This window comes from Pteropus medius, unplaced genomic scaffold (assembly GCF_902729225.1).
Source record: "Pteropus medius unplaced genomic scaffold, Ma_sr-lr_union100, whole genome shotgun sequence".
In the NCBI taxonomy this organism is placed as follows: Eukaryota; Metazoa; Chordata; class Mammalia; order Chiroptera; family Pteropodidae; genus Pteropus; species Pteropus medius.
In genome coordinates, this window is record NW_024340696.1 from 21,396,443 (window position 1) to 21,414,471 (window position 18,029).

Genomic DNA, 18,029 nt, shown 5'->3' on the forward strand with positions numbered 1-18,029 from the left:
ACAATTAAAGGGATATTTTCAGGGCGTTCAAGTTTTGCACAATAACTCAAACAGCTACAATTCTCCAATTTACACTTTTATAACTTGTTCTCTCTCTACTCTAAGGTTACTAGATAAAATTGAATAGTATTAGATTAAAAAAAAGTTAGCAAAACCAACTAAATCATACAGAATTTATACAGAAATGAGAAGACCTGGGATATGTCAAAACAACTGTGAAATGGAACAAAGTTAGAGGACTTAACCTAATTTCAATAAATATTATTTAGTTATTAAGACAGTATAGTATTGACATAAAGATAAACATACAAGTCAATGAAACACAATAAAATTCAGAAATAGAGCTACACTTACATAGTCAATTAGTTTTCAATAATGGTGCCAAGGCAATTCAATGGGCAAAAATAACCTTGTCAACAAATGGTGCCAAATTGCAAGTATTCATATGCAAAAAAAAAAAATGATCTTCAACCTTTACACAAAAAAAATCAACTTAAAATGGATCACAGTCTAAAACTATAACATTTCTAGAGAAAAACATAGAAGAAAATCTTACTTGGGCTTGGCAAATATTTTTCAAGCAGAACACACAAAGCATAAACTTTAAAAGAGAAGGTCAATAAATTAGAACTCTATAAAAATGTAAAGTGTTTACTTTTCCAAAGATACTGTAATAAACATTAAAAGGAAGTCTACTAACTAGAAGAATTATTTGCAAAGCATATATCCAATACAGGACTTGTATGCAGAGTCATAAAAAAGTCTTATGACTCAATAGTAAGACAAAAATTAAAATATTTTAAACAATGCAAACAATTTGAAAAACAAACAAACACAAAAACGACTACAACAAAAAACATCACCAAAGAAGATAAACATAGCAAAAAGACACACGAAAACATGCTCAGCATCATTATTCATTAGGAAAATGAAAATTAAAACCACAAGAAGATACTACTACACATCTACTAGAATAGTTAAAATTAAAAAGAGTAATCACGCAAGTGTTAAAGAGGATGTGACAAGACACTGATGAAAAATCAAGAAAAAGACAAATAAATGGAAAGGTATTGCATGTTTATGAACTGGAAGAATTAATATTGTTAAAATGGTAATATTACCAAAAGCCACCTATAGATTCAATACAAATCTTATAAAGATAATGGCATTTTTAAAAATAAAAGTAGAAAAACATTCTGCAAATTTATATGGAACTACAAAAGACCCCAAATAGCCAAAGAAATCTTTAGAAAGAAGAACGAAGCAAGGAGCATCACACTTGAAATCCTAATTTCAAGCTATACTATAAAGCTACAGTCATCCAAACAGTATGCTCCTGGCATAAAAACAGATAAATAAACCAATGGAACAGAATCGAGAGCCGAGAAATAAAGTCAAGCATGTACAGTCAAATAATAGTTGACAAGAGAGACAAGAATTCTCAATGGAGATAAGACAGTCGTTCAATAAATAGTACTAGGATAACTAGATATTTACATGTAAAGGAATGAAGCTGGATCCATTTCTTATACCATTCAAAAAAACTAACTTGAAATGGATTAAAGATTTAAACTTAAGACTTCAAACCATAAAACTTTAAAAGAAAACATAGGAATAAAGCTCATTGACATGGGTCTTGGTAGTGATTTTCTGGATATGACACCTCAAGCACAGGAAACAAAATAAAAATAAACAAGTGGAACTATATCAAATGAAAAAGTTTCTACACAGAAAAAAATTAACAAGTGAAAAGACAATCAACAGAATGGAAAAAAGTATTTGTAAAATCGTATATCTGAACATATAAAGAACACATACAACTCAATAGCAAAAATAATAATAATCCAATTAAAAAAAGTCAAAGGACCTGAAGAGACATTTTTCCAAAGATATGCAAATGGCCAAAGGTAAAGGAAAAGATGCTCAATATCACCAGTCATGAGGGAAATGCAAATTAAAACTATAATGAGATTTTACCTCATGTCTGTTAGAATGCTCATCATCAAAAAAACAAGATAACAAATGCTGACATGGATGTGGAAGAAAGGGGGAGAGAATGTACTGTTGTTGAGATTTTAAACTGGTACATTCACTATGGAATATAGTATGGAGGAGCCTCAAATATTTAAGAATAAGAGTTTTCTCATAATATAATGTAATACTAAAAGATCCAGGATACAACTGAAAATAACATGCAAAACCAATAACCAAGAAAATCTCAACTCAAATGAGAAAAGACATGCAGCAGGGGCCAACAATGACCAATAACCAAGAAAATCTCAACTCAAATGAGAAAAGACATGCAGCAGAGGCCAATAATAAAGATGTTGAAGTTGTCTGACAACACTTTTAGAGCAACTATCATAAAAATCTATCAAGAAGCAATTTCAAACACACCTGAAATAAATGAAAAAAATAGAAAGTTTCAGCAAAGAAACAGAAAGAAGATATAAAGATCTAACATTCCTGTCAGTGTTGTCCAAAGAGAGAAGAAAGAGTAAGGGGCTGAAGAAATAAAGGATGAAAATTACCCAAATTTAACAAAAGAAATAAACTGACAGATTCTAGAAGCTGAACAGACACCGAAAAGGATTAATCCAAAGAAATCTATAATTAGACACATCACAATCAAACTTCTGGAAATTAATACAAAGAATGAATCTTGAAAGGAGATTGAGAGAAACAAATAACATATTACATATGAACAACAATTTGAATGACAGTGGGAATTTCTTTAGAAATCTTGGAGGCCAGAAAAAAAGTGGCACATTTTTTAAGTGTTGAAAGCAAAGAACTGACAACCTACAAGTCTATATCCAATAAATATGTCCTTCAGGAATGGAGATGAAATAAAAGCACCCCAGATTTTATAGAGAAAGGTAGCAATAGTAAATTAAACATATGTATAGATATCCAGATAAAACTGCAACTTGAGCACTACTCCTTTTGCTTACCCTCCACCCCTAAGCATATTCTCAGTGAAATAATCAATAAAATATATATCATAGAAAAAATCCAGTTGAGAGAAGAATCAATCAGGGTAGTGTAACGTTAACATTGAGTGTGACATAAGTATTCGCAATATGCATACCACACACACCCTCTCAACTAAAAATGCTGGAGCTCTGATCTAGTAGAATACAACAGAAATTCAAGGTCCCCTTTGCTGTTGCCATGGCTTGAGTGATAGGAACAGAATTTCTCTCCATCATCAGCCAAAATAGAAGAAAAACAAAACCTGAAATAACCTATCTGTCAACTCCTAAAACTGCACAGATAAACTCAGCCCAGGATAAGAATGAGCAAACAAATATAAAAGAAGGAAAACTATTTCAGAACTCAGAGCAAGTATGTTGCTTTGCTCTAAAGTTACTTTTAGGAAAGGAGAAATATTTTCTAAAATTTCTGACCAGTATTTTCACTAAGGTTCAAAGAAACACTGCATCTATGATATTAGGAAGGAATGCAGAAGAGATAATCTGAGTTGAGGAAAGAGAGGGTATAAGGAAAATATAATTGCTCAACAGAACCACTGAAAAGCATGATGAATATTATAATATAGAAACTCTTCATAAAGGGTATATCGAGGGGGAGAGGTTTGAAATTAATGGTAGATGTAGAACAATAGAAAATAAGGTTAGAAAAGTAGGTTGGTGTTTCCACTTATGACAAACTTACTAAGTTGTTCAAAGTCGCTTTTCAGGTGAATGCCAAAGAGGTATTTGTTGTCTACACAAAATATTTCTCCTGACACTAAATCTGAGGATTACATAATTCTGCCTTGTAAAACAAAATTTTACATTCAAACATCAATAAAATCATAGCTTGTGCTAGACCTGATAGTCCCTAGTGAGCCACAAAACAGATCTCATTACTTAATTTATACAAAATTCTAGGTAGCTGAACTTAATTCAATAAGCAATAAGAACCAATGGATGTATATGAGCAAGGGAATAATATGATCAGAATAGCATGACAGGGAATTTCTAATAAGATTAATTTGCCTTCCCATATATTTTTTTAAAAAGATAAACTAACATCACTGAAAACACTTTTTAAAAATGATGGAAAACTTAAGATGATATTTAATTGTGTTAATTACTGAGATACTTATTTATCAAAAATATATAATGGGAATTATTAAAAGCTGGGAAAAAGTAGGAAAAACAAGGAATTAAAACTTCAAAAAAAAAAAAAAGTTAAGTATGTCTGTACTCCCAAATGCTTGACAGTATCCCTGCTTTGCTCTCAAAGGCAGTGATGCAGCAGCTTATTAATCTATGAAAATAGGAAGACGGATAGGGTGAAGAGGTTAGCAATTCATGTAGTTTCAGCCCTACAAAAATCAGCATTACTGACAGTAGGACTACTCAGAGGAGAATAAAGAGCAAGCACAAGGCAGGAGGTTCAATTTATAAACTATTATTGAGGCCAAGCACGTGGTCCCTGCCCTTGCAGAGTTAACAAATATTGACAAAGGATACAGATCAGGTCTAGGGAAGTAGAGATGAGCAAATGGGGGAAAAAAAAGATGCCCATAAACCTTTTAAAAACATATAAATCAAGGTAGATTTTAATGAGTTTTACTTTCTGTAAAACGGACACACTGCTCAATAAGGTTCTTGAAATGACTGAGTGAGGATGCATAATTTGAATTTGAATATTACCTGTCTTGTCTTTCCATAAATATTCTTCCATTAGCACCAATAACAGTTAGACACTATACAAAAGCAATCAAAATTTTATTTGAAAATGTTCCAGATTTCTAAGATCACAAAGCACAGATTTTGTGGACTAGGTATTGTTTTATAAATATAAATTAATGTTGCTATAAGACTCAGGAAAGAGTAAATAAAGTATTCACAGGGTTCAAACGGAGTTTTGAAGAATGGGTAAAGTTTGAATAAATGTCATTGGATAAAGGAAAGCATTATGAAATAAAGAAAATGCCTGAGGAAACTTAATATCATAGTTCTTTAGAGAAAAATGTTATTTGAGTAATGTTATTTTAGAAAAAGCAGAAATGGTCTGGCCATAATTTATATTGGAAACAGTAGGGACATAAGGTTGAATAACAGGCTGGATATAGATTGTGAAGAGAATCCAGTATCTTTCATGAGGAGCTTTCTTGTGCAGCAGTGGTTCTCAAAACATTTTGGCTTTAAGACTCCTTTGCACTCTTAAAAAATATTGAGGCCCCACATGTGTCTATCAACATTTCTTATATTAGAAATTTAAACTGAGAAATTTCTATTTATTTATTTATATATTTTTAAATGGTATGTTAATGGTATGCAGAAAGACTAAAGCAGAAAGACGCAGAAGAACAGCCCTGGATCTGGCACAGTGGTGAGATAAGACTGCCAAAGCCAAACTTACCATTTACAGAAAAGTTCTTAAGGCTAGATTTGTAAGCAGCAACAGAGGAATAAATTGATTTAATTTCTTCCCTAAACCTCTTTGTACTCACTGAGATACAAAACTTTTTAAGTAAGATGCATTATAGGCATATGGTCTCGGATGCTCTAGAATAGTTCCAATTTTAGGAAAATTAATATTTAATAAAGAGAATTTGTTAAATGTCAAATTTTGATTTAATGTATATGCCTTTACAAGACATTATAAAAGTAAAATCACACACTAAAAAAATTATATATCAGTCTATGTGTCCTGATGCATAGTTTGGAGACATAATCTCTGTAATTATATATTTGGCTACCCTTTGAACCTATCACATATAACACAACTTTATGAAAAAATGAACAAACTTTCAGAATCTAATGTGTCCATAAATTTGGATACAGGACATAATATTGTACTGTGTTTGCAAATCTGTAAAACTCCCTTCCCTTTATTGAACGAACTTAAATTTTAAAATGTCATTCAGTTAATTATGTTAAGTGTACAAATTATATAAAAAGAACCAAAATTTCTTAAACAAAGTGACCATATACATGAATATACTTTAACAAAACCAAATTCAGAATGTTTCAAGGAAAAGAAAGGCTGGATGATATCTAATCACTCAAATTTCATAAAGAATATCAGAAATTTGATTATATATCAAAGACCAGAGAATGTCTTTTTAATTAAAAGATACTTTAAAAAATTATTAAAATGCTTCTAGGCAGATGATGTTAAAATAATGATGATAAAAGGCATTTTGTAATTAATATATCAAACATAATTATTGATTTTCAAGAAAAATTAATTTGGAATAAGATACTACAAAAATGTTATGAGAGAAAAATACGTGGATTTTGGATCAACTTTTAAAAGAATGTCTATGAACGGCAAACAATGATAACTAGTAAAACTGACATAAATGTGAATTATAAAGCACTCTATCCTTATCAACCCCAAAATATATTTAACTGGAACCTGATTTTCTATCTTTGTCATGTAGTTCAGCGTACCTGGGATACCTGTTGTAGTGGGTTGAATGGTGACACTCAAAAAGATATATCCACCCAGAAACTGTGAATGTAAACTTATTTGGAAAAAGATCTTTGTAGATGTAATTAAGGTAAAGATCTTGAGATCATGCTAGATTAGGGAAGGTTCTAAATCCAATGAATAGTGTTCTTAGATGTATAGACTTGGGGAAAGGACCTACAAGGAAGAAGGCCATGTGAAGACAGAGGCAGAGATTGGAGTGATGTGTCCACAGGCCAAGGAATGTCAAGAACTGCCAGTAGCCACCAGAAACTATGAGACATGGAAAAGATACTCTATCAGATCCTCCAGAAGAAACTAACCCTGCTGACACCTTGATTTCAGACTTCTGACCTCTAGAACTGTGAGAGAGTTAAGTTCCTATTACTTTAAGCGACCAAGCTTGTAGTAATTTGTTATGGCAGGCAAAGGAAACTAATACACACTCCAACCACATTTTAAATCAATGTCCATTCATTTTTCCAAAAGCTATCTAAGCTATAATATCTATTTTCTATCAAACTCCCCTGAGTTGTCTCATTAATATTTGGTTATTTATTTAATTTTTTAAAAGTACTATAAACATCACCTTACTTACATGTGGCATACATTAATGATAATCTAGGTATAGCTCTAATACAGGTTTTGCCCATTCAGTTATAAGGTGCTTGGCAGCACCCGTATATCTTAAAAGCCTTTGTTGTCATGCATTTCACCTATCATAGCGTTATATACAGTGCATGATTAAATAACTTTCCTTTTTATGAAATAATGACTGAAAACTTTTATTACAAGTTAAGTGGTTCTTATGGAATGGTTTAGGATACTAGTGGAATTATTTAAAGGTCTACTTATCTCCTGCTCTTAAAATTGAAGTCTGGTCTTATCCATATCCTTATTCTCTTTTGTTTTAAAAGAATAACATATACTGTCAATGGACTTAAAATCTATACCAGGATTCTAACAATATTCCAGAAATAGCAAAAATCACAGAAGTTAGAAGGGATATCATAAAACAAAGCCCCACCAAAAAGCCTCTTTTGTATAAGATGTGGTTACAAATAAAAGAAGTTCATTACATTGTATCTGTATTATATTTTATAGCCACTTATGGTATAGTTGTTTAACAATTTCACAACTACCTGAAAAAAAATGGTATTAAAAAAAGCTAAGTATACAACATACCTGAGTTCGTAAAATTTCATTTTTTGACAACTGCATATCACCAGTCAATTCTTTCACAACGATGCCCAGTGGCTCTAGACGTTTGCTGAAGTAATTTGTCATTTCAGCTGCCAAGGCTTTCATTGGAGCAACATATACAATCTGTACCAAACAAACACTAGCTTGATGAATGAGCAAAAACTACAATGTCATTTGTTTCACAGTAGTCAATAGAAGTCACAATTTATTGTGAAATATGATTCTAGCCACTTTGAGTGAAAAATCTTAATAGTGATATATGAAAACTACTTATCTTTGTTGGGTAAGTGTGCAGCTGTTTAAAGGACAATGAGATTTGTTTATACAGCCTTATCACTTAGAAAATTGGTTCTGCTTCAAGGCTAAATGTATTTTCATAGCTTTTCACAGGGGTAATGGAATTTTCATAACACAAACAAAGATTGCCTTAATACTAATGAAATAAATCAAGCAGGATTCTTTATGTGACTTCATGAATATTCTAAAAAAACTTCCAGATTTTATATAACAGGTACAACTCCCAAATGATTTTAATTTTATAACTTAAAAAGCTGTTGTCTGGTTTGTTAATTTCCTACCTTAAATTCATTCTTTTTGATAACGCCTTGTTGAAAATGTTGGCGAATTTCATGTAAAACTGTGAGCATTGCAATGTTCGTCTTTCCAGCTCCAGTGGGGGCACAAATCAGCATGTTCTCATTGGTGTTGTAGGCAGTCTCAAACACAATTGACTGGATTCTATTGAGTCTTCTCATTCCTTTAAAAGCCAGTTGCCCAATCTAAAAAAAGAAAAATGACACGACCCATTGTAAATAATAATAATGAGAAGGATTCATATAAAAATTAAATGCAAACATTTATTTACCTTGACTTAAAAAAAACAAATTTGTTCAGTCTCTCAACATGTCCTATATTTAAGCCTATTGCATGCAGTTAAGAACAATTCACAACTATCGTACAATTCTAATGCATCTGGAAATTGCCAACTCACTAAACTTGAAAAATATGATAATAGGACTATACCTGTATCTTTGTATACAATTCTAAATATAAAACAATGATAAATAATGTAGGTAAACAAAATTAAACACAGGTATCTCTTGAGTTCATATAATATTCTAGTTTATTTAGATTAAAAATGACTAATGAATGTATAAACAAGGAACTTACTGGTGATGTAAACCAATAAAAATTTGTTTGAATATCTTAAGGATTAAAAAAAAACTTTTTGAAAAGTCAGCTATAATAGTAGAAGCTGTAGATTACATATATTCAGAGTTTACACTCTAACATATGCAATTGTAAACACTTTGATATATGCCCTTATTTCATCATAAGAACAATTCTATGGTATAAGTACTAGTACATCTTTTTTAGTAGGGAAAAAAATTAAGACACAGAGTGGGTAAATAATTTTTTTAGAGTCTTCCTCTATAAAAAATCTTTATAGAAATAAAAACTACAATGTCTTAGAATAAAAACACTGTATGGGAATAACGAATGACAGGAAATTGCAATGGTTATATTGATGTCAGAAAAAAAAATAGATTTTAAAGCCAAAAATATTATCAGGGATAAAGACAAGCATTGCATAATGACAAGGAGGTCAATTAATCAATAGGACATCACAGTACTAAATGCTCATAAACCTAATAACAGACCTTCAGTATAAATGAAGCAAAAGTGATAGACATGCAAAGGGAAAGAGACAAATCCACAATTATAATCATATATTTCATTATCCCTCTCTGCTGATAGAACAAGTAGGCATGAAAATCAGCAAAGCTATAGACTTGAATGGCACTATCAATCAATCTGAACTAACTGTTATTTATTCATCTAACAATAGAATACAAATTATCTTCAATTGCTTATGGAACATTTACCAAGATATGCCATATTCTGAGCCATAAAACAAGTATCAATAAATTGAAAACGAAGCAATTCATACTAAATATGTTCTTTTAGCACAATGGAATTAAATTAGAAATCCTTAAAGATGCTTAGAAAATATCCAAATATTTATAACTAAATAACACACTTCCTAAATAACGCATGGATAAAAAAAAATCAAGAGGGAAATTAATAAGCATTCTTAACTGAAGGGAAATGAAAACTAAACATATTAGAATTTGTGGGTGCTGCTAAAGCAATACCTAGAGAAAAATATATAGCACTAATCACCTATGCGAAAAAAAGAAAGGTTTCAAATGAATGACTTCATACTCTAAAATAAAATATTAAAAAGAGAATTAAAACCAAAGTAAGCAGAATAAAAGAAATAATAAAGATCAAAGTGGATATCAACAAAATGGAAAATAGAAAGGCTTTTTCTTGAAGAAGATCAATAAAATTGATTAATCTCTAGCAGGATTAATCAGGGAAAAGAGAGAAGATACAGATACCAATGTCAAGAATGAGAAAGGTCATATCACTACAGATGCTACAGCTAATAAAAGAATAATAAGGCAATATTATAAATAACTTTATGCCAATAAATTTGACCATTTAGATAAAATGGATAACTTTCTTAAAAGGCACAAAGCTCACTCAAGAAGAAATATGCACTTGAAATAACTTATTATCTATTTAAAAAATTAACACTGAGGCTAAAATTTTTTCCACAAAGAAAATTTCAGGCCTAGATAGCATCATTGGCAAATTCTACCTAACATTTAAGGAGGAAATAATACCATTCTATGTGAAGTTTCAGACTATTCAGAAACATTGGAGAAGAGAGAACACTCCCCAACTCATTCTACGAGGTGAGCATTTCCCTGATCGCAAAATCAGACGAAAAATAATTATAGTTCAATATCTTTCATGAACATAGACAACAATTATAAATACAATTATAAACACAAATTCTACAAAAGAATAATATATCATTACCAAGTGGGGACCACCACAGAAATGCAGAGTTGGTTTAACATTCAAAAATCAATGTAATTCACCATAATAATATACTACAATAGAAAAAACATATGATCATCTCAAAAGATGCAAGAAAATAATTTGACAAAATTCCACATCTATTTCTGATTTAAAAGCAATGACAATAACAACAAAAACAACTTTCAGCAAACTAGATATAAAAAGGAATTCTTCAACCTGATAAAGGTATCTAAAAAAACTCTATAGCTCATAACATACTTAATGATGAAAGACTGAGTGCTTTCCCTTCAAATCAGGAATAAGACAGGGATGTTACACTCACTACTTAACACTATACTGAAGGTGCCAGTCAGTAGAACATATTTAAATTTAAAAATAAAGACATTCATATAGGAAAGGAAGATGAAAAATCATCTTTCTTTAGAGATGACATAATTTTCTCCACAATAGAGCTGATGCAATCTACAAAAAAACTAAAACTAATAAGCAAATTTGGGGAAGGTAGGAGGATATGAGATCAACATAAAAAATATGTATTTTTATATTCGAGCAACAAAAATTATGAAAGTAAAGTTAGTTTAATATTCAATTTTAATAGCATCAAGTTATGAAATGAGATAAATTTGAAAAAAATGAAAACACTTATTTTATACTAAAAACTATATAATTTTGCTAAAACAAATGAAAGAAAACTCAATCTATTTAAGATGTTAATACTCAAATTTATATATAGATTCAATACAATTCTAATCAAAATCTGCAAGCTTTTCAGTAGAAATTGACAAGCAGATTCTAAGATTCACATAGAAACATATAGGACCTAGAAGAGATAAAAACAACTTTGAAAAACAAGAAGAATGGAAGAAAGCTAAAACAACTTGTTTTCAAGGATTATTAAAAAAACTAGAAAGAAAACAGTATGATACTGGCATAAAGATAAACAAACAAATAGATCAAGAAATAAACCCTCACATATACAGACAATTGATTTTTGACAAAGGCTCGAAAGGAATGAAAATGTAAATCAACTGCATTATAAATAATGCTGAAACATATCTAAAATATATAAAGGATTGTCCAAACACAGCACTAAGAAAACAAACAATTTAGGTTTTAAAAAGGGCAAAAGATTTGAATAGTCACTTTACCAAAGAAAATATCTGGAAGGCAATAAGTGCACTAAAAGATGTCTAACATCATTAGTCATTAGGAAAATTTAAGTTAAAATGACAACGAGATAATACTACACACTTACTAAAATGACTAAAATTTTAAAAGGTGACCATTGAAAGTGCTGGTGAGGATGTGGAGGAACTGTAACTCACATATACTTCTGGTAAGTATGTAAAATAGTACAATCTCTCTGGAAAATAATTTGACACTTTTTAAAAAGTTCAGCATATACCAGCCATACTACTTCTAGATTTTAGCCAAGAAAAAGTATATACACATACAAACACTTGTACATGAATGTTCATAGCAGCTTTATTTGTAATGGCATAAAACTAGAAACAATTCAAATATTCATCAATAAATGAATAATCAAAATGTGGCATTTACATACAATGGACTACTACTCAACGATAAAAACAAATAAATTATTTAGACATGTAATAAAATAAATTTCAAAATGATTATTATATTGAATGAAAAAAGACAAACCAAAAAAAGAATACAGACATATGGTTATATTTATATAAAACAATAAAAAATATAAAGTAATCTGTAGTGACAGAAAGCAGGTAAGTTGATGTTTGGGGACAGGGAGGTTGGTAAGAAAGAGACAGAAAGGATTGCAGGGAAGACATAATGCACTTTTTAGAAGTGACAGTTATGTTCACTGACTTGATTGTGGTGATGGTTTCACATGTGTTTACATATACTAAACTTATCAAATTTTCACTTTAAATATATATAATTTATTGTATGCCAATAATATCTTAATAAAACTGTTTTTAACAAGAATAAAAATGCTTTTGTTTGTACAAAACACACTTTGAAAAGATCAGATTAATTTTTCTCAGGCTTAGAAACTCTTAGGCAGACCAATTAAATATCTGAGATGACCAGTGATACGTTCTTCATCAATTTCTTCTGATTACTCAGCCTTACATAGGTAATACTGCACATTCTTCACAACATAGACTTTGAGGTCAGAAGCCCAGGTTAAAATATTGGCTTTTCCACTATTTACAACTTAACGTTGAAGATAGTATTCCTGAGTACTATTTCCTCATTTGTTAAACAAGTTTAGTAATATTATCATGCAAGGAAATCATAAAGATTAACAAAAATAGCCAACAATTGAAGAGTACTTACTGTGGAACAATGTAAATCCTTCATATGAATTATCCTAATTATTTATGATAACCATACCAGAGTAATTTATAGATTAAGAAACTGAGACTTCAAAAGACTTGTTTTAAGTTCACACAGCTATAAATGGTAGAGCTAGGATTTGACTCATAAAGTATAACTTGAAGATCGCAGCCTTTAATTTAGAATGTTTACAAACCACATCGTAAAAACCATACATAGAGTAGGAACTTGTTAAATGTATTGAAATAAATTAATAACACCTATTATCATCACTCTCCTAGGTCATCTTTGTTTTTATGAGACTTACTAAAATAGTGCTGTGAATGAACACTGTAATTTCCAGTCTTTATAGACTCATGACAAGAAATAGAGTCTGCTATTACTAAATTACAAATCTGATTATGTCACATTCCAGCTCAACACTTTTCAAAGACTTCTCACTGTCAATTTTAATTGTACAGGATATGCAGCATGCCAGATCCTTGAAGGCAAAGAGTGTGCAGCAAACAGTACCCTTCAAACAGTACCCATCACTGCTATCTACACGTACTAGTCTCTGAACATTCTTTGTGCCTTTATACTACCTATAACACCTTTCCCAACCCTGAAAACCTCTTTATTCTCATTCAAGTTCAAATTCAAATGTAATCTCTGGTCCTCTCCAAATCTGTAATCAATTATTATATTTACTTATTTAGACTTTGCCATATTTAAAAAGATTTAAAAAACTCCTATTTCTCTCAGCAGCTAGACATGCATACAACCTTCTTTTTATAGTCATTACAACACTTAACCACAAATATTGAAATTATTTGTGTATATATCTGGCCTACTCGACTTAAACTAAGGATTCAGTTTTATCACCCTTCATATTACCCTAGTACCTAACCAATTGCCAGGAACATAATAAGCCTCTAAATAAATTTTTATTGACTGATAAATCAATTGAATAAACAAAGAGAAAAATCTCAAAAAGATATGCACTGCATACCTAATATCCTCTAAATAAAGAGTAGACTGGAACTAACCAAAATATGTAGCAGTTCAGAGAAAAAAAATCTATATTCAACACTGAAAAATAAACTTATTTTTATATTCTTAAAGGTTACAGTTCAAACAAGTAAACTAAGACATCAGAAGAATATACTGAGAAACCCAATACATACGGAACTTTATAACATTGTATTCAATTCAATAATTACTTATCTACCACTTGTACAAATATTATATTAAAGATCTTTCAGTATAAATATTCATTTTTCTTAAAAGTTAGAGAATCTCTAAAATGATTCTTACAATGTATTAGCTTGTGATTTAAAGGCATGAATACATCATTTTAGTTTTCTATAACTATGTGCTGAGTATGAGGGGAGAGACATTAAGAATGCCATTTCAGGTAGAAGGAACCAAGTATTAGAGAGACATTAAGAATGCCATTTCAGGTAGAAGGAACCAAGTATTAGAACTAGTTATAAATTAGTAGTTGTGTCATAGATATGGAAGGTGTGGCAGAAATGATGAAGATGCAAAAGTAGGACATGACCGGACTATGAAGACCAGACTACTGTTGAGACGCTTCTAGAAACACCTGAAGTTTTTCCTGAAAGGCTATGTAAAGAAATTAGCAGAGAAAATTGAGGCCTGGAGAAGTTAAATAACTAAAGTCCACCCAAGTCCACACTGCTACCTGTGGAAGAAATGAGACCTGAACAACCCATTGGTATTTGGTCTTAGCTCCAAATACAAACTTCTACCAGATTTATTGTTTAAAATAATATTATACATTGATATATTTTGTCAGTCAATTAATGTCCACATTCATTTAAAAAAAAAAATCTGTCGCAAAAGAATCCTTAAAATATAGTTGCATATATAAATGCTGACAAGAAACAGCAAGTTACAAAACCCTCCAAAAATTTATAAATTATCTCAAAAGCCCATATTCTACCCCTTCTCCAAAAGTTTATTGTTGTTTTACATTTCAAATTTATGAAAATGAATAAAATAATTCATTTTATTCAATAAACTTGTTGGTCAAAAATAAAAGGAATGTACACAGAGAGTATATTAACACTATTAAAAAATATCACTAGAGGACTAGTATATTTCAAATTGTGTCTGTGAGTTACTGGAATATGAAATAATTAAGTTAAAATTCATTATGCATAAGGAATTTCTTGTATTTGAGTGATATTCAAATTATATTCACAAGTACCTTAAGAAAACAAAAGAGTAAAGAAGAAAAGGTGCGGTCTTCAAAAGTATTTTAATCAAATTTAGAACTATGTAATAATATTCATTGTTATATTTATATTTCACACATATACTAACTTCTAATTAAATGATGCTAACAATCATTGCTTCCAAATATTTGGCATTCTATCTTAAAAAAAAAACATATGTATTGATTTTATATATTAATTAATGTATAATGTTAAATTATAATTGTTTTTCTTGACATTTTAGCATTTGCTTTCGAACAGAAAATTGAGTGTCTCATGGCTCATTAATCATAAAGGCTTTATGTTTAGCCCAGATAGACATTCTAAATATATACTATTTTTCTTTTTAATTGGTTTTCACTAAGCATTTTTAAAACATTGCAGATCGAAATATTTTAAATGTTAAAGCTTCATCTTAAATCTACTTGTCTATAAATATTTTAGATTCATCAGACTATTAATCTTAAAGAAATGACAAGACAATTCCATAAGAATTATATATGTTTCGAATATGCCTTATCAAACACTGGCTACATAGGCTGCCCTCAAGTGCACACTATATTTTGAAAAATAATCTGATGTTATTTACCTGGAACAAAAATGTACACTAAACATACTGTATTTACTGTTTATAATAGTCAAATTTAGGTACTTATACTGCCAGTAACTTAAAAAGCATTAACTAGGTATCAAAGATGGAAGCTAGAACCATGCTGCCCCTTCCAAACTAGAGTATGTATCAGAAGCTTAAGTTTAAAACATTCTAACAGTACTAAATCATGGACCTTGGACTTAAAGAGGATTTTATGAATTTGACCTCAAAGGCAAGGGAAGTAAAAGAAAAAATAAATGAATGGTACTATATATCAAACTAAAATGCTTATGAAACTGTCAACAAGGCAAAGAGGCAACCATCTGAATGGGAGAATTTGCAAACAACGCCTCTGAAAAGGGCTTAATATCCAAAATATACAAAGAATGCATACAATTCAATAATAACAACAAAAAACAAACAATCCAATTAAAAAAGGAGCAAAGGACTTGAACGGATACTTCTTCCAAGACATACAAATGGCCAACAAACATATGAAAAGATGCTCAACTTCACTAGCTATTAGGGAAATGCAAAACAAAATTACAATGAGAACCATCTCGAATCTGTTAGAATGGCTATCATCAACAGGACAAAGAATGACAAATGTTAGAGAGGATGTGGGGAAAAAAGAAGCCTCATACACTGCTGGTGGGACTGCGAATTGGTACAATCACTATGGAAAACAGTATGGAGATTCCTCAAAAAACTAAAAATTGAACAACCATATGATCCAGAAATCCCTCTACTGGTTATTTACCCCCAAAACTTGAAAACATTTATTTGAAAAGATATATGCACCCTGATGTTCATAGCAGCACTATTCACGGTGACCAGGATATGGAAGCAACTGAAGTGTCCTACAATAGATGATTGGATAAAGAAAATGTGGTACATTTATACAATGGAATATTACTCAGCTATAAGAAGAGATCAAATACTTCCATTTGCAACAACATGGATGGATCTAGAGATAATCATGCTAAGCTAAATAAGTCAGATAGAAAAAGTTGAAAACCACATGATATCACTCATATGTGGAATATAAATCTAAAAACAACAAACAAACATGACAAACGGAGACTCATGGGCATGGACAGTAGACTAGCGGTTACCAGAGGTACGAGGGGAGGGGCTAGGGTAGGTAGATAGGGGTAAAAGGGGTCAAATATGTGGTGACGGAAAGAAATCTAACTATGGGCGCTGAACACACAATGCAATATATATGAGATATACTGTTGAAATGTACACGTGAAACTTATTGGATTTTGTTGATCAAAGTCACTTCAATAATATTGAATAATAAAAAGGAAAAAAATAGACACTGCTCTCATTTTAACCCAAAATTAAAATATTATATATTAAACAAAGTAAAAAAATTCTAAGACTAAACATTAAAATTTCATTATATTTTTAGGAAAAACCACATAGATACCAAAGACGTACACTGCATTTCACAGTTTAAGTTTCCTCTGGCTCTAAATTGCATGTGACTTAGGTTCAAAACTTGAGAATTAGAGATGATCCCAATTCAGCACATTCAGTCCAAGCTCTATATGCTGGAATCTCACCCTTTTAATCCTTCACAAATCAAGATTCACATCATAAACTACTTAACAGCCATGAGATTAAAAATAAAACAATTTACATGAATACCTTATTTAACATCCTTGAGTATTCATTAGAAAAATTAGATGATTTTCTTTTAGATAATTAGATATTTTTTTCATTTAAATGTCTAAGTATTCACTCTGTGTGTGTGTGTAATCATCATTCTAAAATAGATTACACTGGGCCTCCTTAACAGAATATTAAAGAAAATGTGATCTTTCATTCATGGCTGGGATCACTATTCATTAATATGGTAAATATTTTTTGAACCTCTATGTGCCATAAATAATTGAAATGGTCAGAATGGTAAAGTTATACAGCTTAACATTATAATAAAGGGAGTAGAGAGAAAATCAACATTCGCCACGGAACAGATTATTTCAATAACGATGTAAATTTTTAATACAGAAGAGTGGGATGTAACAGTTATTTTAAGGCTCACAGAAGGTGTCTCAAGAAAAGTACCTGAGTTAAAAACAAAATAACAAGAAGCAGGTCATAAGAAAATGGAAGCACAGTGTATTTCAGGCAGAACAAAGACCTAGAGCTAGACCACTAAACCAGACTTAAGCTGATACATTCAAAGGAGCTGTATGGAGCAATACTGACATGGCTGAGGGAATAAGTGGTCAGACACTAGAAAGGAAAGGAATACAGAAGTCATATTATGAGGGGAATTGTAGGTCATGTTAAAAAGCTTGGATTTTTATTCACAATACAACAAAAGGTCTCTACATGATTTTAAGTAGAAG

At 30.7% G+C, this 18,029-nt stretch overlaps 1 protein-coding gene across 1 annotated transcript in view; it reads right to left on the minus strand.

Annotated features, from left to right (window-relative positions):
* The window catches only part of ASCC3 (activating signal cointegrator 1 complex subunit 3), a 261,881-nt gene that overhangs the window by 172,541 nt on the left and 71,311 nt on the right, over positions 1 to 18,029 (minus strand). The window contains exons 9-10 of the mRNA XM_039869401.1: positions 8,217 to 8,417; positions 7,621 to 7,761 (exon numbers count right to left, since the gene is read on the minus strand). Coding sequence (XP_039725335.1) covers positions 7,621 to 7,761; positions 8,217 to 8,417 — 342 coding nt within the window. The remainder of the gene's footprint in view (positions 1 to 7,620; positions 7,762 to 8,216; positions 8,418 to 18,029) is intronic.